Source organism: Passer domesticus, chromosome 14, assembly GCF_036417665.1.
Source record: "Passer domesticus isolate bPasDom1 chromosome 14, bPasDom1.hap1, whole genome shotgun sequence".
Lineage (NCBI taxonomy): Eukaryota > Metazoa > Chordata > Aves > Passeriformes > Passeridae > Passer > Passer domesticus.
Window position 1 is genome coordinate 16,990,698 of NC_087487.1, and position 27,908 is coordinate 17,018,605.

The 27,908-nt window shown below is 40.0% G+C and overlaps 1 protein-coding gene and 1 long non-coding RNA gene across 4 annotated transcripts in view; one reads left to right on the forward strand and one right to left on the reverse strand.

Annotated features, from left to right (window-relative positions):
* Nucleotides 1-1,926: 1,926 nt before the first annotated feature.
* On the reverse strand, nucleotides 1,927-13,096 carry LOC135280959 (uncharacterized). Its single transcript, XR_010347760.1, has 3 exons — nucleotides 12,988-13,096; nucleotides 5,362-5,751; nucleotides 1,927-3,882 (listed from the first exon to the last, which is right to left on the reverse strand). It is a non-coding gene; the product is annotated as an uncharacterized LOC135280959 (long non-coding RNA).
* Nucleotides 13,097-13,197: 101 nt separating this feature from the next.
* LRRC28 (leucine rich repeat containing 28) overlaps nucleotides 13,198-27,908 on the forward strand; it is a 51,227-nt gene continuing 36,516 nt past the window's right edge. Inside the window, exons 1-6 of one of the 3 annotated variants that reach the window (XM_064389718.1) lie at nucleotides 13,259-13,309; nucleotides 13,945-14,024; nucleotides 15,594-15,811; nucleotides 19,455-19,495; nucleotides 22,055-22,092; nucleotides 22,824-22,961. In XM_064389718.1, the coding sequence (XP_064245788.1) occupies nucleotides 15,629-15,811; nucleotides 19,455-19,495; nucleotides 22,055-22,092; nucleotides 22,824-22,961 (400 nt within the window). In that variant the 5' untranslated portion in view covers nucleotides 13,259-13,309; nucleotides 13,945-14,024; nucleotides 15,594-15,628. The other 2 variants (XM_064389717.1, XM_064389719.1) reach the window with 2 other exon arrangements.

Below are 27,908 nucleotides of genomic sequence, written 5' to 3' on the forward strand. Positions count from 1 at the left end.
AACACCAGGTGTTGGCGCCTCAATTTCTTCATTTTTAACACAGGAACCATTATAAAAAAGCCACAAAACCAAGAAAACAAGCATCCAAACAAAAAAAATAAACCAACAGAACCCCGTAGAAGTTTACTTTCTTTGATTTGACTTGGACAGGTAATAATTTCCTACGTTTCGGCCAACTTGCTTTTCAAAACTGCCTGAATAGAGTGAAGAACTTGCCATTGTCTCCTGAGTTCCAGTTTGGGACTGTCATTATTATCCTTAAACGTCATCCAAATGTATTCACCAGAGTTTTTGTCTTAAAATTTTCTGGGCTAATATTTGCAAAATACAGAATGTGGGAAAACACAACTGAAGTCTCTGTTAGGAACAAGAGAAGCAAACTGGGACTGACAAAGCAAATGTCTAATTGTGAAACTTTTCTGCTGTGGAAGGGCTCTCTCAAATTCTGTGTGAGAAAAAAACCCCAAATTATTGACAACGTTTTTCATTTTCTTAGTATTTTCTTTCTTGCTGTTCATGGTAAGCTGAGTAGAACATAGTGCTCTATGGAAAAACTATAGTAAAAATAAAGGATAGAGATAGTCAGTTCAGTTATTGAATTATACAAAAAAACTCCATGAGGAATTAACTAAATATCAGGTAGTAATCTTTAATGCTAAAAGATGCTTTTTTTCACAGATACATTTTTAACAAGCCTATAGTAAAAAATAAAATCTAATTTCAATAATCTGCTTCCTAATTTTACTTTGGATTTTTTGAATTTTATTTTAATTTAGCTGAATTGTATGTTTATACCTGAATTGCTAGTTCAAGTGTTGTTTACAAGCAGCATTGCTGGGAATCTGAGTGGAATATAATGTAGCTCTTCATAACAATGAAAAATAAAGCAATTTGCTGTTCTTCAGTATAAATGGTATAAATTACCTATTGCAAAGGAAAAAAAGAAAGTCCTGAGGCTTAGCTTTTAATAATAAATCTATAAATAAACATGATGAGCAAGTTTAAAAACATTTGAGAACTTCTGAATATTTAATGATTTCATTAGATCAAGGTGATAATGCTGAATTCTTTATTTCTACTAGAATGTTTTTGTCATGCTGCTTTAAAATGACCTCAGGATGACAAAACACAGAGTAACTGATTTCATTCTGTTACGTGAAAGAATCAAAGACATTTCCCATATAAATTCTTTGGGATTTTGCTCATCAATTGCCATTAAAGAAAACATTTCAGGATTTTTCCCTTCTGCTGTGTGCTGGCCCTGTGCCCTCAAAATTGTGGCTACATGATTTTTCTCTGGAATGTTAAATGCTTTATTTTCCTTTCAGCACCTTTCAGATCAGCTTTTTCCTTCCAGGAGTGTTTAAGGGCAGCAGATAATTAACGGCTGATCTTTGAAAGAGGTTTGTAGATTCTGTGCTTCGTTTGCTGAAACACAAACAAAATTAAATTAGTTGTGGATTTACCTCTGATATCCTGTTCTTCTAACTGAAAATGAAGGTGAGAAACATTTCACTTCATCCTGTCCAAAAGCAAGCCATGGGGTGGTCACTGCTTTCTGTGTTATGTGACTGAGGAGCATTAAATTCTGTCCTGGATAAGTCACCCAGGGTCCTGAGTCCTGTTTAGAGCATGAGCTCACCTTGCAAAGCCTTGGCCCTTGGGCCAGCCTGCCACTGGTACCTCGGGGCAGCTGCTTCAGCCTTTGCTGCAGTCACTGCCCAGCACCTGGTGGAGTCCAGGAGCTCTGTCCCTCACCTCAGGGAGGTGCTGTGCAGGTGGGAGGAACTCCTGAGAACTCCTGCAGCTCCTGAGAGCTCCCTGAGCGCTCCAGGGAGGGGTCAGCCCCTGCTCCAGCCCTCTGTGACATTTGGACATAGAAATACATACATCAGAAGTGCCTTTCTCGTTTGTTCTGCTCAGGCACAAGCTATTTTAGGCTGACATTTTCCAAGCAGGCCTGAGGGAGTTAGATGTCTGAATTAAATCCAGTTTGACTGATTTGGACGTTGAACATCTCTGAGCTGAAATCCTGCTGATAGGCAGAGGGGCTGTGCTCAAACAACATTATTAGCTCTTCAGTTATATGAAAATGTACATCTTGATCTCTTTTTTCAACAAAATGGCCAAATAATAGAATGATGAGTGCAAATACAGGAATTGAACATTGGAATAATATTTTTTAAGTGAACATGCAAGATGTACATGCAATGAAAGTGAAGCTGCCATAGAGTTAAAACCCCCCCAGATGTTTTAATGTAGAGATGATGCAAGCACTTCCTAGGAAAACACCATGCTCTTGTCAATTAGAATATCTGTATTTTATTGAGTGACAAGCAAGTCATTCATTGCAAGCTGCTGTCATGAAAAAGCATCTTTTGAGATCATCATATCAAAACCTGTAATACCCTAATTCATACAACAGTTTTAAAGCAAAGTACTAATGTGTTTAGCATAGCATAAGGGATGATACAAATGGGGAAAGTTTGCAGCAAATAGAAGTGAATCCAAAATGAGTGTGCCCATGGGCCAAATGTCCTGTGGAAATTCAGCCTTGTGCTGACCTGGGACAGGGATAACCTGGGGAAGAACAGCAGAGTTGGAGAACTCTCTCCTTGTGCAGACTGTATGCAGATGCTCTTTAAAGAGCACAGTCTGGAAGTGGCTCAAGCACTGAAAAGCAAAGAGGCAAACAATTCCTAACAAGGCTGCCTGTGTGCAGCCCTGCTGCTGGTATCACCCTCAGAAGGTTTACACTGAAGTGCTCTTTGCCTCACAAGCTCTACTTCAGATTAATATCATTTATGGGAAGAGCTGTAAACAAAAGGGAAATGCCTTGAATGCTTTTCAGTGCTGGGGAGAAGTGTTATTGCAGAACTCTGACAGCAGCTGCCACCCTGGTAAGGCCAGCCTGCCTCAGGTTATCATTTTGCCACCCAGCACAGTAGAAAATAACAGCAAAACTGCAATCCATAGACTTCCCCTCTCCAAACTGATTGTGCAGAGTTGAAATGAAAAAAAACCACCAAAATGTATCTGTTCTAGCTGTTTCTGCAGTAGTCTAAACCAGTATGAGCAGTTACCCAGTACAGCCTGTAAAACATGGAACTGGGAGAAAATGTCCTTATTCTAAAGGCTTTGGGGAGATCATTGTTTGTGGTCTGGAATGACAGGAAGTCTAATAAAAATAGTCATAACATGAGAACCTTGATCTGGGGCCTCAGAATGGACACCTGTGCCCTTCTTTGAAATGAACTGAAACTGAGGATGGGTGAAGTTGCCAACATATTCTACCTTGATGTGCTCTATCAATTTGCCTTCAGTGCAATTCAGTTTCAATTTCTAAAGCCCTGAATGTTCTGAGGGCAGGTTTACCTGTGTGATCCCCTCTCATTAGCAATGTTACAAAAGTCAGGACATTTCTTTCATGTCATCTACAACTGACTGTTTTTGGAAGTGACAATAAATATCTTTGTAAAAGTTCTCACCTCTGGGAACAATATTGCAAAATATTCTTGGTTTTTTTCATGTTCTTCCTTCAATCAGCCCAAAAACAGAAGGATGATCTGTTTGTAAGAACTCTTCTGGCTGCAGAAGAGCAGTGGCTTTTCTTACCCTTTTAAGGGCAGTTCTCCCTGTGTTCTCCAAGACGTGTAAATAGCTCCAGGAAATTAAAGCACTTGAGATTTTTAAGTGGACAATTTACTTGTGCAGTTGCAGTTTGCTGGGAAAAGAGCTGCTTAGTAATCTGTAGCTGGAATTTGTGTGGCATTGCAGTCCTCAGTGCTGTTCCCCTTATCTGCTGCTCTGGTGAGTTTGGCTGTGGATTGTTTGCCATTGTCCAGTGTTCTTCACTGTCATGAATCCAGAGCTGCAAACTTGCTGAAATGCAACAGAAGTTGAAGGATTATGGTGCTGCCTAATGAAGGGACAGCCACAATTAAAAAAAATAAAAAACCAAACAAACCAAAAAACAAACAAACAAAAAAAACCACACCAACAACCTTGCAGGAAAGCTCTAGTCTGTGATGGAAAATTAGGTGTGTAAAAGGAGGACAAAGATGTTCAATTCATGAGCTTGGGGCTGAATCAAGCCTGTAGTATCCTGGCAAAATCCAAGCTCTTCTCCCTGCCACAATGCTCAGCAAAAACTGAGAAATTTTTTGTTTGGAAATTGTTGCTGTGTTTCTTCTGAATTTTTTGAAGCAAGAAAGCAAAGCTAATAATCTAACTGCTAAGTCAAAATAAGGAGGCAAACACAGAGAAGCACAAGGGAAATCAAATGGTTTTGGCTTAAATACTGATAGTATTCATGTAAACTTAGATATGAGAGTAGGTTTGCTTTTCTGATTAATACATATTTCTATTTCTGTAATTTCACTAGACTTTATATCTAAGCCTTTTGAAGATAACTTATCTCTTCATTGAGTGATGGGAAAGAAAAAAAGTCCAAGAGATCTGAAAACAGTGGGGAACATTGCTAAGTGTCAGGAACGAAATGAGAAGTTTGCTTATGTGTGTCACATGGGTTGGGAAAGTCAAATACTGTTGGAAAGGGATTTTATTTCCCTTCCATTTGTTTTCCTTTTATAAACTTGCCATCTTCAAGTGTTTCATGGCCTTCCCGTCTCTGATCAATTGAAACAGCCTTTTAAAATATGCATAAAACTACTTTGCTAGCAGAGCTTTTATTCACCAATAAAATACTGAGCATAAATCATTGAGGGAAATGTTATTTTCTCCCCACACACTGCATTTAACTGATCTGCTTGCCCTGGCTACCTGGTGCAGGTAGGGAGGTTAAGGAATATGGGCCTACCTTCCTCTTTGAGTGACCTTCTGCGTGCAGCAAATATATTGGAAATATTTTTAAATCATTTACTCAGTTCTGCAAGAGCCCTGTTCTACTTTGGTTCTTCCTTGATACCCATTTCTAAAAACGAGCTTGGTTTCTTCCTTGCTCTAACATTCATTTCAGTTTGCTTTCATTGAAACTTCCCAAGATGAGAACCTGTACAACCCCTGGATATTTCATATTATTGCACTTAGAGCTATAATGTGGAATCCAATATTATGAACAAATTGCAGAGTTCACATTGAGCTGAATTTCAGCTTTACTAAGTAATATCTAATTTTGCAAAAAACATCCTCCCCTATCCTAGTTTTATATAAATAAAAGCATAGAGAAATACTAGGAGCTTTTGAGATGTGTTGCAATGTTCTTGCAATATTTGCATATTCCTGACTTCTGTGCCACAGGCAGAATTTGATAAGGAAAGGTAAAATTGAAAAATCTGAATAAATCAAATAGGACAACATGCTGTAGCTAAATTAACAGAGCACCCTTCAACAAATACTCACTGTGTCTGAATATCAAGGCATAACTTCTGTCCCTACTGAACAAGGAAAGTCCCCTTTGCTCTGTGGGTTTTGGACTCTTCTCCTATCAGGTATTGAACAAACTCAAAGACTTTTTGACAGCAGAGGTCAGAACACTGGGAGTCTTTTAAGCCCTTATGTTGTGATACTTTTATCTACTTAACTTTGCTGATATCTTTCCATGCTGTTGTTGTGCATTGGTTCTTAACTTTGTCTTTCAGCCAGGAAAAGTATCTTCAGTTGTTGTTTTATGTAGTTTCAGCACAGAAACCAAAGGAAAAGGACAGTTTTTCAAGCACAAGAAAATTTCCATTCATCCTGAATTGCTCTGGAAGTCAGGCATGTGTAGTGAGGAGGTCAGGGGGGAAACACCTGCAAATGGAAGTAGGAAAAAGTTATTTGCTTCACTGCCATGGTTTTCTCTGCATCAGGGATGGCCAAAGCCACTGAGAGCTGAGCCCTCTCATCAGCAGAATAGAACATACCCTGTCATCAACCTCTACAAACTTGACATATGCTGTTAAGGCTGGCATACTGTACCACATAAATCTTCCAGGGAAGAGGGCTTCTCCATTTCCTAATATCAGTTTTCTCTCTTTCTCCACTTATTTAGGGGAATATTAAGACAATTTAGACTGATATTTTAAAACATAGAGGCCAAATCATGGTGCACTTATCCACAAGGTTTTCCAGATCCAGACTGATCCATTTGTCAGGAGTCACATTACAGATTAGCCACCTCTAAGGACTGGATATACACAGAGAATGCCCATTGTTCCAAAATATAAACTACACAAAAGGGCTCTGGTATAAATATATCCTTTGGTTTTAGATGTTTTTCAAACATCTAAATAAAATTAAATTATTTCCTGAGAGCAGTGTGTCTATCCATAGTCCTACTCAACATGGGACCAGAGTGCAGCACTGGAAAGCTGACAGGGATTTATTCCTCAGTAAGCAAATTTTGTGTTTTGTATGTGGCTGGTTGGCTGGCTTCTATTTTATGAAAGAAACACTCATTAATTTAAGGATTGTAATGAAGTTGTAGCTGTATTGGTGGGGCTCCCTGTAATTTGTAGCAATGTGTATCCCTGGCTTGGTGCTATGAAGGTGCCATCACTCATAGAGGTGAGCTGTTCTAAGTATATAATGTGTATTTGAAAAGCTTGAACTCATTGACCATGACTTCAGTGCTAAAAGCACAAAAAGGGTTTAACAGACATAAGTATTTCACTGGCCCAGAATTTTGGGGCATTAATCTCTGGAAGGGTCTTTGTGGCACATGGCTCTTTTTCCTATGCCTTTGGTAGAAAATGAAAAATAGGTTCAGTGCAATCATTTCAGCAGAAATGACTCTGAGTCTTCATTTTACTTTTGAATGAAGGCTGAATTATCTCCTTTGGTCAGGCAGAAGATGTTACCCTGCTCCAGACATATGGCCTGGGAGCAGAGCTGCTGCCAGACACAAGGACACTTTGTCCCGAGCTCCTTACGCCAAGGAAAAGGGGAGCTGGTAACAAACATTGTGCCATGACTTTATAATGTGGAAAGATCTTTATCAGTGTTGTGGTGCAAATGGGACAAAGGCAGGAAGGAGGTGTGGACTTGGAAAAAAGTATCCACAGTCAGCATTCCAAGACCTTGACCACTGCCTAAGGGCTCCCCAGCCCAGTGTGCTGGACTGTGCTTACCTGACTCAGAGCTCTCAGCACAAAGTGCTCAAGAATTCCCATGAGAGATTTCTGAGAGGAAACACAGAGCATTAACAAGAAAAGTAAGATCTTTGGCTTTTCTCATTTGCTCTCAAAAACTAAAAATTCTGTGTTTGACAGGAAACAACCTATTGAGTGTCTCCCCAACACGTGGAGCATTCTGGTGTATATTTAAGCTATTCCTAAAGTGTCCAATAAAAAGAAAGGTCAGATCCCAGCTGTAACCAGATGGATGGTTGACATGAAAAGGAGAAACCCAGCAAGGTCTCTAGAATCAAATCTCCCACTGGTCTCAGGAACAGAAGATTTCTATATCTGACTTCCCTCAAACAAGTTCCACAATATGCTTGCATAAATCAAAGAGCTGTGTATACACCATGCTGCCCCCCTTCACTATTTATATTCCCTTGGAATGAAAAATAGCTCACCACCTGCCTCATTTCTATCATAATGTAACAGGTCACAGAGTTAACACCCTTCTGAAATGAATGGCAGAATTAAATTACAAAACTGGTCACCTTACACAACCAAGACATTTGGCACCTCACTTGAAACCTTTCCATAGGAAATACAAACATCTCATAAATAGATAAAGATGTTATTTCACGTGTGTGTATTGAAACTAAAATACTTTCATTTCAAGCCTATATGTGCTAAAATTATGGAACTGTGTGGGTGAGAGTATAGGGATTTAATATTTTATCAAAGTTTTAAAGTAAATTTATGGGAACAATGGAGCTTTGCTGATGAGATCGAGTCTCTCTACAAGATATGAATTTGTTTCAACACCAGATCATGGGACTTCTCAGAAGAATAGATGGCTAAGATGAAAAAAAATAACATTAGGCAGCAATAGAGATAGATAAAAGAATTTGAGTAGGTTTGGTATCTGGAAGAAGGAACAACTTCAGAATAATTAATGCCTAATGTTAAAACTACTGATTTCAGTTGAATTAATAATAACTTTTGGTCAAATTAGATCCAACGAATCAGTATAAATACTCGGGAATCTTTTGACAATTATTGTGAACTCAGCAGATGTGTCAGCCGGACTGAAGGGAAATGCAGTGAAGATGAAAAGAAAGGAAACCTGGGGCAGGCAGAAGGATGGAGAGAAAGCACCACCACAGAGCTTCGATGGCAGCTGAGGGCGGTAGTAAAAAATAATATTATTGAGGACACATAAAAATAGACCAAAGAACATTTCATGCTATTTGTTGCCTGAAAATAATAAGTGTCCATGTGCTGTCTAAATTTGATATTCAAGTTTTACTTCTTTATTGGTTCGAACAAAGCAAAACTGGAGACAATATTTTAAGTGACTTTAACCAAATCAGTAAAGTTTAAAGAGTTTCATAAAGTGAATTCCAAACAATAAACAAAATTTTATTCATTAATGCACTTGTGACATACAGCAATGTCAGCAAGCTGAAAAATAGTATTTGGTTAATTGAAATTAATTTGAAAGCTGTGATTTTCTTGTCAACAAGAGGTTGATACCTCCACATCAGCCTCAGCTCCTTTCACAGTCTTTAAAGGACTAAGAGCTGAAAAGCCATGGGGAGCTGCTGGTTTGGTACCTTTGCAGTGATCCCATATTGAGATTTCCCAATGGAGCAGAGGCAGAAATGTTGATTCTGCCTATTGTTATATTTGCTTAACACATTAACAGAGGAATTTGGTTTCTGGGGCAGTCAGTGAGGCATTGTTCTTTTTCCAATTGAGATTAATTAGATCAGTGGGAATTTAGAATGAGCAGAAACTGCATGATCAGGGACAAAATCCACTGCTTGCTTTTTCTGTATTAGGGTTGTTCCATTCCAAATGCAGCCTGTCCAAATCACCAGTGCTTTCCATTACTTCTTCAGGAGTCTATTACACAACATAATCAGTGTGATTACCAGGAAATTTCCCTCAAAAATTAGTTCAGCCCAAATTAGCAATAAACTGGTTTAAAAGCTTCCGTGTTGAGCAATGCTGATTTGAAGCATACCAGGCAGTGCAAATTCCTTTAAAATTAGGTTTTTCACTAGCATTACTGTGCCATTGAAAAAGGAGTCAGTTCGAATTTAACAAATACAATAAAGAATAAACTGAAAATAAAAAGACTTGAGCCAAAGGTGGATGATGTCTAAACGTTGAATGCTGGCATGCTGACACTCGGTGTGCAGGAGCTCCATCTGCCTTCCCACTCTTGTACTGCTGCAGAAAGGCAGAGTTGAAACATTTATGGAATCAGTCAGCAGTACTGTGATGAGTCACTGTAACTTTATTCCACTCCAATAAGAGAGCTTTGTCCCTAAACCAAAATTACTAACTGAAAGTTACAAAAGACTTCCTAAGAAGAACAAGGACTTTTTGGAGAATGGATTCTTTCTCCATTAGTAAAGACTGAACATTTTACAGAGCTTATTTATTTCTGGTACAAGAGACAAATCCACAAATGATGCATGATGCAAAATAAACCTCCAGTGGAAAAAATAGATCCAAAATTCTTGACATTTACACCAACTGAATCTTGTATCATTATGTATATGAAATCTGGATTGACTGAAAACATCTTAGATAAGATAGTGTAAAGTGAAAACAAGGGTAAGAAGGATGAAAATTTGAAAAAAAAAAAATCCTGACAAGAAAGGAAGCAAACTGGAAACGTTCTGTTTGCTTCTTCAGGTCTTTTCAGAACCTGATGATGACATGAGGCCCTCAGCTCTTGTTCAAACAATGGAAGAAATTTAAGAAACTGAAGTTATCAGTTCTCAGATGAGGAAGAAAACCACCCCTTGGTGTCTGTAAGAGCGCAAAAATGAAATTGCATACCAAACTGCATAAGGGCTTTCAAAATTCCAGGCAATGTTCATTTTCTAGGGGTAAGCAGAAGACAGTAGGACAGCACAAACCATTGAGCCCCTGTGCTGGAACCCTGCCATGTAAAGGAGAGTTCTGCCATTTTCCTAGACCACTCCAAATGTCCCAAGCATGTGTTAGGCAGATTCTTCTCCAGTCTGAGCATGGGAAAGATGTTCTCTGGCTGTGGGAGCTGGCAGATGCACCGGGCTGGGTCACTGCTGCTTCACACACTTGTGCTAACCCTTTTACACACCAGAACCTAAAGGAAGCTGAAACTCCATCAGCTGATCACTGGCTTGATCTGTGCCTAGAAAATTCCTCCAGCCCACAGGACCTCTCTGCATGAGCTCAGTGTTTACTGAAGGATTTTTGCCTCTCCATAATTCCCAGAACACGGTGGTGTCCAAGAAAGCCTATTTTGTACTGCTGCTTGACACACTGAAGAGCAGAGAATAAAAATACTTGGTAATTACCTGACCTTAAAGGAGAAACTCTCTTGCTGTCGTGCATCAATCACATTGAATTTTCCTGCTGCTAAAAACTGACCTTTAATTGCGAAGTGGGTATTTTTATCATATTCCAAATTTACAAAGTCTAATTTAATGCACATGATTCAATATAAGTGGTATCCACAGCACTGGGTGGAAAAGACTCATGCAGGATTATTAAGGAGGCAGAACCTCTCAGTGTTCAGGACTCAGATTCAGAAATTCACTGAGATACTTTGGATCTTGTAAGTCTGTGACATTGAGAGCTAGGAAACTTGTGATAAAAACCTCAATAAAAATAATTTCTTCATGTTTCACTCAGCAAAACAAAAGAAAATGTTGGCATAAAGTTTTACTATGAAAAGGTATTTCCAATTGCATCTCCCCAAAGCTGTCAGTCTCAATTAGTTGCCTTGTGTAATAAATCTGGCATAGCATCATCTATTTTCATATTATTTTCTTTTTATTTTATTTTATTTTATTTTATTTTATTTTATTTTATTTTATTTTATTTTATTTTATTTTATTTTATCTTACTGTCTTCATCTGACTTGTTTGATTTCAGCACATACAAGGGATCACCAGAGAAGCTGTGCCCATTTTCTCCAGCCACTGGATTTGTTCCAGTAAACCCCCAGATGATGGTGGATCTTCAAGCCACTGACAAATGCAAACTACTTGAATAGATCTGCTTTAAACTGACATTTCAAAGTAAGCTTTATTTGTTTCTTTATAAGCACAGATAGGATCAGCCATTCTTCTTAGCACGAGGTAAAAGTCAAGCCCCCCATCCTCTCAGAAGCACAAAAATAAGAATTAAATGAGGGTAAAGAAACAGTAAAATTTACTTGGCAGAGAGATTGCACTAGTCTGACAAGTTAGATGAGAATGACTTGGCAGCCATGAGGTAAATGGTCTCCTCACAGAAGATCAGATTCCAATATCCCTGCTCCACTCATCATTTTTAGCCTTGTGACTACACGAGCCAGACTGGACACCTGTGCTGGGCAGGATCAGAGCTTTGGGGTCAGCTTTCAGATCTGAGAGCAGCACTTTTCAGAGATCCCCACGGCATTGGCTGAGGGGAAAAACAGAGAATGAATGAATGTGATGATTCAGGCTACACAAAACAACAAAGAGAGAATCCTGAGTGACCTTTCAGGGGGAAAGACACAAGAAAAAGTGATGTGTGTTGGTGCCAGCAGAAAAGAACAGACACAATTTCCTCTCAACAATATCAGAGTGCAATAATCTTATCTCCTACCTGTAACTCTCTCAAAAAATCTCCAACCAAAGAACCCCAAACGATTACAACATATGTGTAAATAAACACATTAAGTATCCTGGCTCTGTTAAGAGAAGGTCTCCCAGGAAAAAAGCTTTATCTTTCCTTTTCTATTTCAGTAGAAGAAGACAGAAACACAATTTCTGTCCTGATCAATGACTCAATATCCTGGACAAGTACATTTGGTTTGACATATTGAATTCTCTCTGAGGAACATGTTGCTAAAAGTCCTTATATTCAGCTTCTACTTTGGTCTGAAATAAGCTTAACGTTTAATTTCTCAGATATTTATAGAGTGAGATCAAAGTGACATTAAGAAGTGTGATGTATTTGCTGTTTTTAAAACCATGGGGGTCTACAAGCAGACCACTTTGTACCATCAGCTGCAAAAAACCAGACAAGTGCTATCAACCACAGTAAGAAGCCATGTGTACAGAATGATATGACAAATATGGAGGATGGTGAATTTTGAAGGGTAAATTATTTCAACAAAACCCAATCTATTTTTTTCTTAAAAAAAACAACTCCAAAAAGACTGTGATTGCAAAGTAAGATGGAGCAAGTGTAGTTGTCACAATCAATTATTGCCTTTCAAGTGCAGGAAAATGACAAATGAGCCATTAAGAGCTGCTATTCTTTATTTAGAACCGAAAAAGAGAAAAATGAGTCTGCAAGGGGAAAGATCTCAAGCTTTTCTGCATGTTGGTTTATTTCAACTGAAAGTTATGTGGACATATGGAAGAAATACCTTCTGCAAGGTGCTCATCTTGGTAACCCTGCAGACCTGCAGGTTATAAGATTCAGACCTGAATCTTGTTAGTTTATGTTAATTAGACTGTGGAAACTAGAAAGAGGATTTCTGTAGCTGAGATTCTTTTTTTAGCCAGCTGTAGAGGTGAACTTCAACAAAAAGCAACATTTTAATACCCGGTAATGTTAAACACCCTGAGGGAATTTGTTGTCAGCAGAGAACTGACAAGACACAAACAAGCCTTTCTGTGTCATCCTAGTGTGTGTGAATACACATAAAACCAAAACATTTCCACGGGGCAGCTATCATGGGTAGAAATGGTCCCTGAACACAACTTTTATCAGGAAATTAGGTCCTCCTTTATCAGCGATTAGGCAGGGATCACTTGTTAGCACCGGGGGCTGCGGGGAAGCGAGCAGAGCCCCCGTGTTCGCTCATGGAGTCGCACTGGGAGGGACCGGGACACTGGGAACACCGGGAACACCCGAACACGGCGGAGACCGGGACACTAGGAACACCCACACATTTGAACACCGGCAGAGACCGGGACACATCTGACCGGGAACACCGGTTACACCGGCGGACACCGGGACATCGAGACACCGGGACCGCCCGCGGCCCCTCAGTCCACAGCGAGGGGCGGGCGTTGCTCTGAGGGGGGACGCGCTCCCATTGGCTGGCGGGGGGAGGCGGGAGAGACGGAGCCTTGTGATTGGTTGCTACCCGCGGCGGGGCGGGGCGGCGTCTCGCGAGAGCCGCGCGGCGGCCGCGGTCTCGCGCGGCCCGTGCCGCCCCCGGGTGCCTGGGCCGGCGGCGGCGCCGCTCCCGCCGCGCTCACTCCGCGGTGAGTGGCAGCGACCCGGCCGGGCCGCGGGGGGACGGGGACAGGGCCGAGGTCAGGGCCGACGTGATCGGGTCCTGGCGGTGGGAGGTTGTCTCCGGTGCTCTGCCCCTGCTGTCTGCCCGCCGGACCGCGCGGGCGCGGCGCCGCTCCGCTCCGTGAGGGGGTGCGCGCTGTGGCCGGGCCCCATCGCCCCTGTCTGTCCCGTTCCCTGCTTGTCTCCCCGTTTCTCCTTCTCTTCCCCCTTGCCCCGTGCCCCTCTCTCCATCTTCTTTCCCCCTTTCCCATCTCTGTTTCCCCTCATTCACCGCCGTGCCCCCTTCCCTTCCTCCTCGCCCTTCCCTGAAGGACCCGGCCCCTCGTGGGGCCATTGGCACTGGTTGTTATCAGCCTTCATCTTTCCTTTATACTCTCCTCAAAGAGCATGGTTGTGGCTGTTCCCCTTCTGTAAGGCTGTGCCTCATCCTTGGAAAAAGATAATTGGGAGAGGAAAAGTTTGGCTGGTGGTGGCAGGGAGTGGAGGAGGCTCCTTTGAAGTGAGAGCCAAAGTAGATGGTGGCTGGACTTTGCATCTGTGGCGTTGTGTGTGCATCCGTGTGTGCCATGGCTAAATGTGTGTTTGTTTTGTGGAGTCACAGCTCTGTGAAGAGGAGCCCACAAGTGCAGGACACCTGAAAACCATCTCTGGACAAACTGGAAGTCTATTGGATATTGATGTGTATGTGTCAGAATTTCTCAGCTTCTGATTAAAAAAAAAAAAATCAGAGAAAGATGAGCTTTCCTTTACCTTGTCTTACATTGTAGATGTTAATAATGAATACTCAGACTATTCCCATTACAAATTTTAACACTTTTCCAGGAATTATTTTAATGCTGATCACAGAAGTAGAGTTGGGAATTGTAATGGCTTCATTTCCTTGCTCTTCTGGACTAAGAGCTTTAATGTTAGGAGTGCCACAGGCCAGTCTGTGTGCCCTGTTCCCTAAAACAGCTAATGAAGGCAATGGTTAAAAACCTCTTTAAAACCTCACAAATGTGTATTGCTCCAGAAGGACACAGATCACTGCTGAGAGCTGTTATCTGCAAATCCAGGGAAGTACTCAAACTAATGAAGCAGTTTGATTTACATGTGGGGTTGGGTTGTCACTCTTCAGCTGGAGTTTTGTGTACCATGCCTATCACCAGATGGGATTTATGAGTCAGGACCTTCACTTCCAATATTTGTTATGATTAAAAACCTCTCCTTCAGTGAAGGATTGAGCTAAAATAGAAAATGTTATTGGTGGGAAGCAGTTCTGAGTCCTTGCCTTTCATTAATGGGAATTAATTTATACACACAAGTCTGTAGAAAAATGGTAACTTTAAATTAATGAATAGTCTGGGTCTGTTATGTGTTTTATGAGAAGATGGAAAAGATGCAGCATTGCTGTTGTCTAAATCTAAACAGCACAATAATGACTTGAATTTTGGTTATATCTGAAAAACAAGTTGAATAAAGCCAGGTTTCAGATACGAGTTAATTTTTAATTTGTCTTCCTGCTTTTGTTTTCTTGTTTTGAAATTGTCAGTTAGAGCTTGACACTTTGTTCTTTCTGGTTTTATTTTTAGTAGAGCAAGCTGAAAATCTGCTGTCTTATCTAACCCTTTGTAAATTTTCTCACTGCAAGTTTCAGATTTCTCATATATCAGTGTGTTATTTTTAAATGGCTTTACTGGCTATCTGTCCATCCCAATTGCCTCTTCCAACTGGTAAATTATTCCACCAGTTTTATATGGGAAAGCACTTCAAACTTTAATTGCCTTCTGTCTTATGCCTTAAAAGATAATGGTGTTTTTTAATCATCTGAGTCTAAAATCCTGTATTAATTGTGTGTTTTTCTTATCTGTGGGTTCTTCTTTTAGCACATGGCACAGGATAGATGTGGGACATCTGTAATGGTTAATAGAAGTTGCTTTTTTTCTTCTTCTTCTTGTGGTGGCAATTTTGACAAAACAATCCGAAAGGTCCATCAAACATGTATGAAGCTAAAAGCATTAAATATAAACAAATATAACAAAAATTTTATTATTTCAGGTCCTATAATGCACTAAAGCTTAATCCAGAAAATAGCCAAAGACTTGCTTCTAGCACAGCTTGTGGTGTGGATGTTCTGGGGGCTTTGTGGATTAAGTGGAGCAAGAGTGTTCAGATAAATCATCAGAGAATCTGTAACCAGGAGCTCTTCCTGCAGAAGGAGCGTGGCTGCACCTTGGTAATACTGGGCTTTTTCCTCTTTTTGTCTCCTAGAAATGGGTGTGCTCTCCGAAGAGGCGATGCAGTAGATGTGGTGCTTAGTCATGGCATCAGAACTGTGCAAAACAATCTCTGAGGCAAAGCTGGAAAGGCACAAGAATTTGTTCTTAAATTACCGAAATCTCCATCACTTCCCTCTGGAGTTACTGAAAGATGAGGGGCTGCAGTACTTGGAGAGACTTTACATGAAAAGAAATTCCCTGACCACATTGGTATGACAGTCTCTTTATTGCAACGTTTACTGTCTGTGTGTTTAGCAATTCTGATTTTTGAAACAGAAAAAAAAAAAGAGTATATTATAGATAATCTGTCCCTGAATGATGTAATCAGCTGTAAGATGTGGGTATTTGAACTGGCATAGGCAATGTAGACAATAATAAATGGGTGTTCAAGACATTTTATGGTTACCCTTCTCAAGCTCCCAAGACCTTCTGGGGCTTTTCTTGTCAGGTTTGTTGTTCTGTTGGGTTTTTTTTAACCTACAGGTTTTACTCACATAAGTGGTCAGTTTCTCCTCTTAGGTGATGCTGTGCAGTCTCTTCTACATTGCTGCATTAGGCTGAATGACTTCTTCCCCTGGTGTGTGCCTAATTTCAAAGGCAGTGTCAGTCCCAGGGTCTAATTCCAGCCCTGCTGTTAAGGTGCCAGTAAAAACTTATATCTGTGGGCTGCTGTTAATAGGAGAACACAGTTATCTGTCAGCTAATGTCACAATTAATGTGGGATTTTGTTTTTGGATTTCTTCTTGTTTTGTTGTTTATCCCTGAACTGGAGAAATTCTCACCCTGAGTCAATGCTGTGACCTCAAAATTCAGTGTGGGGCAGTTAAATAACTGTGAGAGATGTTCTGAGCTGGTAAGACTCTATAGGGTAGAGTCAGAACTTGCCACTGTCAATAGGCTCAAGTCTCCAAGTTTTCATTTTTGGTTGCTTGATTGGTTTGAATTTGTTGGTTGGGTTGTTTTGGTGGGCTCTTCCAGGTATGAGGGTAAAATAGTACCAATGGTAGAGGAGCTGTAGGGCATGACTACTTAAAATTCACCAAAATTGTTTTCAGGGTTTCCTAGAACAAGTCCAGTACTCCACTTTAAGGGCCAAAAGCTGAAAGGATTCTGAAGATTTTATGCTTTTTCTTCATCTTGAATGAGTCACTTAAGTTGACGTGTACTGTAGAGAATTATTTTAGCACTCTGGTTTTGGGCAGTAATTTAATAATGTGTAATAATTTAACAGGAGGATAGGATTCATGGTTACAAATCAAAACTGCTGTAAAATTAGCCAGAGGCTGTAAACAGCTCTGCCTTGACACTTTGTGAAATTCAGTGATGATTTGCAGTAAGGTTCACAAACTTTGCACTGCTCAGAAGATGAAACAATAAAGAGGGTTTTGTATGTAAGTGTTAAGACCTAGATAAAGAAACTGAAACAAAAGTTAAAATGTAGGTCATACTTAGTGAAAATTGCTTTCAAACAGCGTGAAGCAGAGCTTGATTAGATTCACAGCAATCAGGATAACTTGCTCATAATGTGCCTTGTTGGGCTCTCATTCAAGTGCTCAGCACTATTGTTGGAACAAGGCAAACAAATTTGGGTGTCATTCACTGAGCATCTGTTCCACAGAAGAGATGTTGGAAGTTGTAGTGGACCAAAATAGATCAAGTCAGCAGCATGTTACAAAAAAAGGCAGATGTCTTTTTGGAACGTGGAAAGTTTCACAATCTCCATTAAAAGCAGAAGGAAGTAATTATTGATGCTGTTAAAGCACAAGCTGGAGCAGAGAGTTTGATACTCGTGAGCAGCCTGGGTGAACTGGAGAGAACCTGGAGAGCAGCAGTGAGGGGCCCTTAGAGAGCAGGTCCTGAGAGAAAAGGTTAGAGATTGATGGAGAAAAAAAACAGGAGGAACTGGGGAAACAGAAATCACGGTATTTTTACAGAGAAGAATTTCATAATGAGGTTTTTTATGTCCACTACTGGCAGGACAGGTAGTGCCCTCAATTTTAGTGAAGTCTTAATAAGTCAGGTACACTGGGACAGTGGGGGGAGTGGAAATCTCAGCTGAGAGTACTTGAAAACAAACTCTTGAAGGAAGATGTGTCTTCCTTATACTTCTCTAATGCAAGGTGATGAGCAGTAGCTCATCAGTAAGCACTTCAAATTGCATTAGCATTATTGAAAACCATCAAAACAGAACCTGAACCATATTCCTCTAAAATTAGGTGGTACTTTTGTCCCACTGGTTCATTTCAGAATTCTGAAAATAAATTACTAAATCAGCTTTTGTTCTTTACTCTTCTCAAATGACTCTTGTCCTTGACAGATGACTCCTATGAAATGTCTGGGATAGTTACTCTGACAGAATTTACCTTGGCTAAGAATAATTTCATTTTTGTCTCCATTGGCAAGATGGAAGTGATGGAGTGCTGTGACATAATGAATGGATCAAGGAGCCATACAGCACACCTGTATCCCAGCACCAAATCTTCCCACTTCTCAGTTCATCTTTGATCACATGAACCTGCCAGTACCCAATTTCCTCATCTATTAAAAGCAAATAGGTGTTTGCCTTGTTAGCTCTGTCGGAAGCAAGATCAAGAGTAATTAATCTTAATTTCCTACCTCAGAATATGTGATGCTGTCTGTTCTGACAGAGCAGCAGGTGGAGTGGTGACAGTAGTTGGTGGTTCAGGTTAAGATCCTTCTGAAGGCTGCAGGGTGGCAGTGAGGTGGGTTTTTCCCCGGTTTTCGGTGAAGGCGGGATGGTTTTGAGCCCGGGGGCCCGGTGTCGGCGCGGCCGCCAGGGGGCAGCGCCGGCTCGGGCACCGCGCTGCCGCTGTGACGTCACCGCGGCCCGGCGCTGCCCGGCCGAGCCGAGCCGGGCTCGGGGCTCGCCGCTGGCACGGCCGCGTGTGCTGCGTGACAGCGTCACCCTCTTCAGTCCGCGTCTTCTCCATCGTGCAGTTACGAACGCAAAGTTATGGATTCTAGATAATATAGCTGTTTAAGGTATCACACATCATCTTTGTTCACATGGGTATTTGTAGTTTTAACAGGAATTTAACTGTGTGATCAAGCTGCTTTTGAAATGCAGTCGTTTCTGCGTGGATCAGTATTGTAACCCCTTTTTTCAGTAAAACAAATCTATGTTAAAGCAGGTTTCTTGAGCAATAAAACTGTCTTAACTTTGAATAATTTTGAGTATAGTTTCCAACACGACATCTGAAGCTTGTGAAGCCAATTTTGTGATATGTGCTCATGGTTATAAATGCCACCAAGGAAGAGAATTGCAGCTAGGGATCAGTTGGCAGTTAAGAAATGATATGCATGTTAATATGTAAATATGAAAATCTAGTTTGATGGATTCAGCAGTTCTGGCTTGGTGGTAATTGATCGAGCTACACAAAGATTGTAGGTCATTTCCCAGTTTAGCAGCATTATAAAATACATTCTGGTTAGACATCTTGTGTAGTTCTTGTTCTGCTTGAAGTCTGTAAAGGCTGCAACTTCTTAGCAATCTCTTCCCTTCAACTAACTCATTTATTTGAATATATTTTCAAAAGGAGATGAGGTAATCTATCTTTTCAGTCTCAGAAATCTGACTCCCATTTTGCTGAGGACATGATAATGTCACTTCTAGGCTGTAGTTCTGTTCAGTGGTGCATTGCTCACCCGGGATACATCTGAGTTTGCCCTGATGGATACTTGGGGTATGGAACCAGGGCATTGTACAGACATTCCTTGCTGCCATTTTTCCTGCTGACATGTTGTAGCATGGTGATTAAAATGACTTGGCTACACAATGTTTGTGTGTCTGGTTTTTGTTTCAAAACCTAAAAAATCTCTAACTCTCTTTCAGCCAGAAAACCTTGCACAGAAGCTTCCAAACCTCGTGGAATTGTGAGTTTGTGTAGGAGTTCTAATATATTTTTATTATGCTTATCTGTCTCATCTTAAAATAATCTAGAATCTATTACTTGCATATAATTTCTCTCTTAAGTGTGGAGGGTTTTCTTGGAGGGCAAGAAAGGGTAATTTTTTTTGGTTTTGTGTTTTCTTAATTTGTTTCTAGTTGGGCTTTCCTTCTGATGGAGGTGTATTAAGTCCAATTTTAATTTTTTAAAATGTTCGTTTATTGTATGAGAAGAACCTTTATACCAGTGTTTATACTGCTGAGGGGAAAAGCCTTACCCCGTGAATTCCGTGTAGACTTGTCACACTGATAAAGCCCTGGAACCTCCCAGTGCAGTGGTCAGAGGGGTGTGACAGAGCCAGAGTAACAGGTTACAGCCTCCAGCCCATCCCTAGCTGCTCCTTCCACCCCGGCTCCCAGGGGTTTTATGATCTCAGTCTTGCTGATTGCAGTAATCAGTTTTTGGAACCAAGTCACAGATTGTCAAATAGGAGCAGGGATGAGCATGCAGGAGAAGTAACCATGGAATGATGATTGCTGTAGGCAGAGCAGTTTATCCAGTCTTGTCCAGAAAATGGATGCCCCATGAACTGGATTATTTTGACAATTAATTTAATTAAGCCCCTGAGACAATGTTTTCTTCCTTTCCCCTTCTTGAAAAGTTGATTCCCCTCTGTGGTAGGATTGGCAGGGGGAGTTAAAGGGCTATCCTCTTCTCCCCTTTTAAGCCCTTTGTCTCAGTTTCAAAGCAACTGATGGAGCACTGATTGTTTATTTAATGGCCAGCTCCACACAGGAGGTGTTTATCTGAGGAGTCCATGCCCTCAGCTGTCTGATCTTGTCATCCTCATGTGGCCCTTTAACCCCACCTTGCTGGTGCCTGTGTCCACGGTGGAACTGAACTGGTTTGTAGGTCACTGCAGCCTCTGACTCACTCTAGGCAAATCCTATCTGATCATGCCTCTGTCTTGAGAGCACTAAAATTAATATTTTTATATTTGTTATCATGATTTGCCACTGGGCATCAGGAGACCTCTGTGTTATTTGATACTGCTTTTAGGAAAACCTGTTTAAATTACAGCTTAAAATAATTTCTCACAAACACTGATTTATAGGAGTCAAGCCTAATTGTTTGGTGTTCAGCAAGCCCAATTGTCCCACCATTATCCCACACATTCTGGTGGTCTGGAGAGAGCTGCAATGGGCCTGTGGTTTGTGTAGCTCTAATAGGACAAGTCAGTTTTTGATGAGACAATAAGAGGTGTTTTGTTGTCAAGGAAGAGACCACAAAACAAGGATTTATTTCAAGAATAATTTGGTACAGTAGCTTTCAGTTTTGAGAGACAAATTATTTTTATTTTCCTAAAAGTTACATCCTTAGTTATTTCACTTGTGTGTTTTTCTTTGTGTATCATGCCCCTGATGCTGGGCTATGAGGTGTAGCTCCTCATAATACAGGGATTTTTTAGCTTAAGTAGTTCACAAATATTTTCAGGAGCTGCAGCTGAAATGAGTAAGAGAATTATTGTCCTATGTTTCTACAAACATGTATGCTGTTCTTATGTTTGTTAAGATTTTAGCAAACTACAATTTTTAAAGAGAAAGAGACGGTTCAGGTGCCCCATGCAGTTGAAATGTTTGTATGTCTTTTCCCTTGTTCTGTCTCCCTGAAAAGAGAGGTTCCTACTTTAGGAAATGCTTTTGGAATACAGTAGGAAGAAACATGCCATGAAAATAATTCCATGTGTGCCTAAGCAATTGAACACTGAGTACTCAATATTCCTCTACAGTTGGATATCAGTATGGAAAGTTTTGTTACTGTTATTTTCTACAAGATACAATTGTTCTTTTGCAGCAATGATGATTGAAATCTGAAATGTGTAAAATCTAAGATCAGTGTTTATGTTACCAGAAGTACTGGAAGTGCTCCATCAGAGGGTGCTGAATATTCTTAGTGAGAGATCTGGCCACCCTCTGTAGCTGCATAAATAACCATGTGCAAAATTGGGTTTTTCTTTTGAAAAATGTACTTTAAGCTTGAAAAACCCACTTTCAGTGAACAGATCATGTGCTTATTTCTTCACTAAAGGTGTGAGAGTTTTTGTGTAGGGGAAAATGTTTATAGTTGTATAACTTGTATGGGTGTGGGCTTTTTGCTTACCTTGGCCAGCATTTAGTGTCAAATAACCTGGTGATCAAATATGATTTATTCTGGTTATTCTCTCTGCTTATTCTTTTTCCTTTTTGTTTTCCTCCATATGACTTGCAAAATTAAAGCCTGTTATTACTGTAACTGTGAATGGTTTGTTTTACATAATTGTATGTAATTTTCTTTTATTTTTATGGTAATCATTTAATAATCCAAGTGTAACTTAAGTACCTGTCCATTGCCAGTTTATACAGTTTCCACAGCTTTTGTGGTCATAGGGAGGAATGGCTTTGAGGGTGCTCTTTCAGTCTGAAACTGGATATTTTGCAAACTGATTCTGTAGCAGAAGTCCTTGAGGGTAACAGGTGGTGTCCTCTGCTTTTTCTCCTCCCCCCAGGTACCTTCATTCAAATAACATAGTTGTTGTACCTGAAGGTAAGTAATCTACCAGCTCACGATAAATGGCAGGAACCATAAAATATTCATTTTTCTTCTTTTGAAGAGGCCCATTTTTCCTTTTTTTCCCATAAAACATTAAAGATTTTCATACAAAATATACCAGTGTGGCTTTTAGTTGATAATGTCCTTGTTTATGCTATGTTAAATTCTTTTAATGAATTCTCAAATGCACCTAAATGCTGTTTGCTCCAGTTCTAATTGCAGAAAGTGAAAAGGCTAAACAGCACTCATCTGCAGAAACTAAAATCCAGAGTGTCTGCTGCTTTCAGGCAGTTACCACACTGAATACTCTGCTGGTTTAGATCATGACAGATTTGAAACCCAGAGGAGCAAGAACTTGTACTAGTTTCTTTTCTTTGTCTTAATTGCAGTTATGCTCCCCACTTGAGGAATTAGTGTTCAATTTACGCTCTTTCTGAATATAAATTGGATAGAATCAATGGAAGAGAATGGAGAAAGTGGTTTCAGAGCAGAATTGTGTGAGGAGGATCTGGAGATGGGAGTATCAGTGTGTTTGTTCCCCCTGTCTCACTGGCAGCAGAGCTTTGTTAGCTAGAGCAGCATTTCCACAATTGATGTCACTGAGCTGTGAGACCGGCTTTAACACCTCGAGATGTGCTCAGACACAGCTGTCGGCTGCTGTGCCTTGTCCTCCTCTCGCAGTCCCTCTTGGGTCACATTCATGTTTTAATCTGTTCTCTCACAAGCCATTGGCTCCTTGGTTAAGCTGCAGTTTCTGGACCTGAGTGACAATGCCCTGGAGATCGTGTGCCCCGAGATCGGCCGCCTGAGGTCCTTGCGGCACCTCCGCCTGGCAAACAACCAGCTGAAATACTTACCTGCAGGTGAGTGCAGTGTCTGAGGGGTCACAGCCCTGCAGCTTCACTGGCCAAGTCATCTGCTCTTGGTGCTCTGAGTGCTGCACCCTGCACTTGCAGGGATTGCAGTTTGTGTTGCTCCCAGTGTGCTCTGTACTTGGAGAAAAGCTGCTCTGTGTGCTTGCAGAGTCCTGAGAAATGCTGCTGAAGTGGGAAAAATGTATTTATTTAACAGCCTTTGCCATCGTATCAAGAAAATATTGAACTTCTTTGAGAAGACACAAAATGCCAATGACAACTGTCATTATGATAAAATGATGTTTCTTCCAATTTTCCACAATAGAGAGGATTCCGGTCTTTCCTTCCTTTATTTTCGCCCAACAGCCCCAATCTCATATTTTCTAAAAAGACACATGTCTAGTAGCTTTGCCTATGGCAGTTCTATCTCATTGTGACAGCAGATAACAAATGTTTGTCTTGCTAGTTTATAACAAAAAAGCAAAACTTATTCAAAGTAAATGTGACACAAAGTCAGAAAAAGTTGGCCATAGGCAGATTTTGAATGATTTTTTTTTGTCTTCTAAATACTTTGATAAGCAGATACAACATTATTATTCTTCCATCACTCATATCTCTTCAGATAAGATAATGGTGATTTTCAAATACTTATTTAATTTTAGTTTTTAATTTTTCCCTGTTGTATTTGCTTTTTCTGATCTGCAGAGATAATAAAAATTTAAGGCTATGATTTCAAAAAACTGGTCTAACTTAATCTAACAGGATTAGCTCTTGGCTCTATTTTAACTAATTTCTCAATGTGACCTTCGTGTCTTTTAAGTTCACATTGTTTATTCTCAAGAAATGTTCTGCAAATGCTCCTTGAAGTTTTGGATGCAGAAATCTCGCTGTCCTTTCCTTGCACTTTTCTAGACTGCTTAAAAAAGTCAAAGGATGGTTATGATTAGAAAGAAAAAAAATTGTATATGACTATGTAAATGCTCTGGAATGAAATTAGATAAACCTGTTAAACATTATGACCCAGGGCCAATAAAATTTCCATCAATTTTCAGATGTCCTACATTCAAAAGAAAGGAGTGACTTGAGTGTGCTTTATGTTCCTCAAAGATAATTTACCTTATGGTGCTGTACCATGAAAGAAAGACTTGTTCAAAGAGAAAGTGACACATTTTCTGCAAAACTTCACACATTAACTTAAAAAGGTTCCAAAAAAGACTTTCAAAAGGATAATTTACATTACTGAAGAGTTGATTTGGAGTCTACCACATTTGATTAGCAACTGGTATCAGCTGAGACTTGCTGCGTTAAATTTCTCCTGAAGTTTATAGAAAATTTGCTCCTGAGCATTGTCCCTGAATGTGTGTTTTGTGTGCATGACAAGTGTGCATGCTTAGGAATGCTGCTGGTGTTGTCTGCTTGTGCACTGGGGACTGCAGCAGCGTGTGGTCTTTGTGTTTGTGGTGGTGTCCCTTGTGCCACTGCTGCTGCTGGTACTAATCCTGTCACTGTCAGTGGGACTGGATGTCACACAAGTGTCACCAGCCCAAGCAGGATTAGCCTTTCACTCACACTGCATAATTTGCCCACTGGAGAGTTAATCTATTGCACTGTTTCCTAAACAGAAGTTTAGGAATTCCCAAAGAGGGCTTCCAAGCATGCTTTCTTAGATATTCTCTGTAAAATTGTGAAGACTTCAAAGACTTCATTAAAAAAAGCTTAGAGTTTCAAAATAACACTTGTGTTCAACAATTGAAAAAGGAGAGCAAAATAATAAATTTTGATGAATTGTTTCATCCTTAATTATACTGGTAGCATGAATCTTCATTATAGTGTCAGCTAGCATTCTGTTGGGAGAGCTGGCAAAGTTCAGCTGAGCTAGGATGGGATGTGATTCCACTGCAGTGCATCATTTTACTGTGTTCACTGCTCTCTGTGCAGCAGACACTGCACTGCTAGGGAAAGACAGCCCTAAATGGCTCTTAATTTATAATAAGGAGCCATTTAAGATATGACTTAGCTTCTACTTGTGCAGAATTTAAAGATCTGCGTTTAAAAAGATCTTTTGGGTTTAGATGACAGTCATTTATGGAAATTACTTCAGAGTCGTTGTCCTGCCATTCCCCTTGGGTCTCCATTCCCCGTGTCTGGTGTTAAAAGTACTGTCAGTTTTTTCAAAATTCCATGGATATCTATGAAGATACTCTGGGTAATATCCTAAATCAGTTGCTAAAAAATATCTTTCTTGCAGCTGCAGAGCAGTTGGATGGTAAATGTTTGCTATTATGTGTCTGAACAACCCCACTGTTCTATTGCATTTTAATTCTTAAGAATGTTTCTTTGCTGTGTCTTCCTTAATTGTAATTAAGAGCTGGAAGAAACAATGCAATTAATAGCATATGTTGATTCATTATGCATTTTTAATGGTTTTGTTCCACAGTTGTGCTCTCAATGTTAATTTTTAGTATTTAAGATTTGCCTTATAGAAATCAAATTTTAAAGTAATTGAAGTGGTGTGCATTTAAGATTTAGATTTAAGCCTTTAGTCTGATTGTAGAGATTCTTCAGCCTCTGACAGAGGTTGTGCTGTGGTTTATCTGCACTGGCATGAGCAAGGTTTTAATCTCCTAAGTGCTGGTTTTAATAAAACATGGGAGAATTTAATGACGACTCTACTTTTCTCAGGTATGGTCATGATTGTTCAGTGAGTTTTAAAAAATCATTTTAAGGGAGGAGATGGAGGATAATGATAAAAATGCATGCAGCAGAGTGGAGACATCAGCTTTAGCTTCCTGAAGAAATCAGGCAATGCAGGACTGATGATGGAAAATGGGCATTAGGTGAAGCATGGAAATGGGGAAGCACCTTCTGTGCAGTGGCACTCTGGTGGTGTGACTGATGGTCCTTCCTTTGTGCTCAGCAAACACTCCCAAATCGCTGCCACCCTTGGGTCAGGTCCTGAGCTTTGGCCTCAAGGCTCTGTGTTTGATTTGTGTTTGAGGCTTCCATCAGCCTCCTTCAGCTCTTGTGAGAACTGCTCAGAGTGACCCAGCTGAACTTGATGGGAATTAAAGGGAAAAATTTGTCCAGAACAAACGTGTTGAAACTGAAATATAATAGCAAATGGCTGGAAGAAAATGCTTTGTGGAATTCTCTTAATGTCATATTTTGAATATACTTTAGATAAGATTAGTAAGTGGACTAGCTTCTGCCTAATGCAGTCTTCAGTATCTGCATTCTGGGGTAATCAGAATCCCTGAGAGGTTCTGCCTTTCAGAGAGGAGCTGATTAAAGAGTTGCAGATAAGTAAAAAGAGATTTAATGTTCTAAAGTTCTCTTGAGGACTTGTTTTCATTTAAATGCACAACATTTTTTTGTTCTGCAAATTGTAAATCTTGTAGCTGCTGTCTTTAACAGTTTCTTGGTTCATTTATTTGGCTCTGGTAAATGCAGTTCTTGAACATGAAGTAAGTTTTGTCAAGTTTCCTACTATTTAAATGTAGCACTTAATCTAAATTCTTGAGGGCCATTTGGAAATGTGTGACACCAAAGATGTTACTGGAAGAAGTCAGCACAACTGAAAGATGGTTATTTTATTTTATTACATTAGTTCATGTAAGAGCTTGACTTAGACATGACACTGTGTTTTCACAGTAGCTGAACTTTATTTTTTCAGAGATTTCTCCTTTTGTTCAGTGAATTGATATTTCATTTTAATTTAGAATTGTAGAGTTAGTTCTGTATGCATGTACTGTCAGAAGGAAATTTTCTGAATCTTTCTGAATTCTTGCACTCACAAGTTACTAACTAGAAGATTCCCCTTTGTTTCTGATGGTTATAATGCATATGATACTTCAGTTCCTTTCATTCTTGAAAAATAATATTTCTCTGTGTAATAGTTACTGTGTCATTTGAAAAAAAAAATCCAGTGAGATGCATTATAAAAATTATTCTTGAAGAGTCCCAAAGCCAAAGTTCTCTGTTTTGCTGTTACCATTTAGATTTGGGTTGACTTTAGCCTTGGAGTCTTTTGATGTGTAGTGGTGGCTCTTCAGGTTTACATTTTGGTATTATAGCTGGAATGCATGTTTGGGGAGCAGATGACTTAAAAGAGGGTGGATTATACACAAATTTGGATTCAAGTTTCTTATTTGACAAGGATTAGATTTTTTTTTCTCATTATTTGAGAGGTACTTCTCTTTAGAAACAGCAAGTTTTGTACCATCTTGTTCTAAGATTTAATTAAAAGTGAGGTTATGTTTACTCAGCACATGCTGGAGTTAATTATAGATTTACTGAAATGAAAAGCTTAATGTTTTGCCAAGTCAAGAGCAAAAGCTAAGTAATTAAAGAAGAGGGTATGGTTTATGATCCCAGCCCATCTTTTGGCAAAATTCCCTTTAAGAAGAAGGGAAAAAAAATCAGCAGTTGTCTTTACATGGGCTAGACCATGGTTCCCTTTGTGTTTGTTGTTCAGAAACTTTAGAAACCAAGACCAAGACGAAAAAAAAAGTGGCCAAATAATAGCAAATTTCTTGTCAGAAGTGGGATTGCTGTTTGTTGCAGTGTTAGAGGGAAGTGCAGGTGATGGAGCAGCCGGTGCTGAAGGGTGCAGGTCTGTGCCAGAGTCCAGGGCAGGTTCCTCCCCAGCAGGAGGACAGTGTGGCTTCCACTGCCAATCCACACCTCTGGGTTGTCTCTGGAAGCTCCTGCAGCTTGCATCCACTTGTTGCCATTTTGCTTCCTTTAGGCAGACTGAAGGGAAATGAATTCGTGTGCCTTTGGTGTATTTAAAGTGCAAACTGCAGCAGTGTTAGGGCAGGTTAACAGCACAGAGACCCTTCCTTTCAGTTCTCTTCAAATCCTTTTCCTTTTTAAGGCAAATTGTTTTAGAAATATAATCACTTTAAGACTCATTAAAATACATTTGTAGGCTTATAAAACTTTATCTTCAAAGCA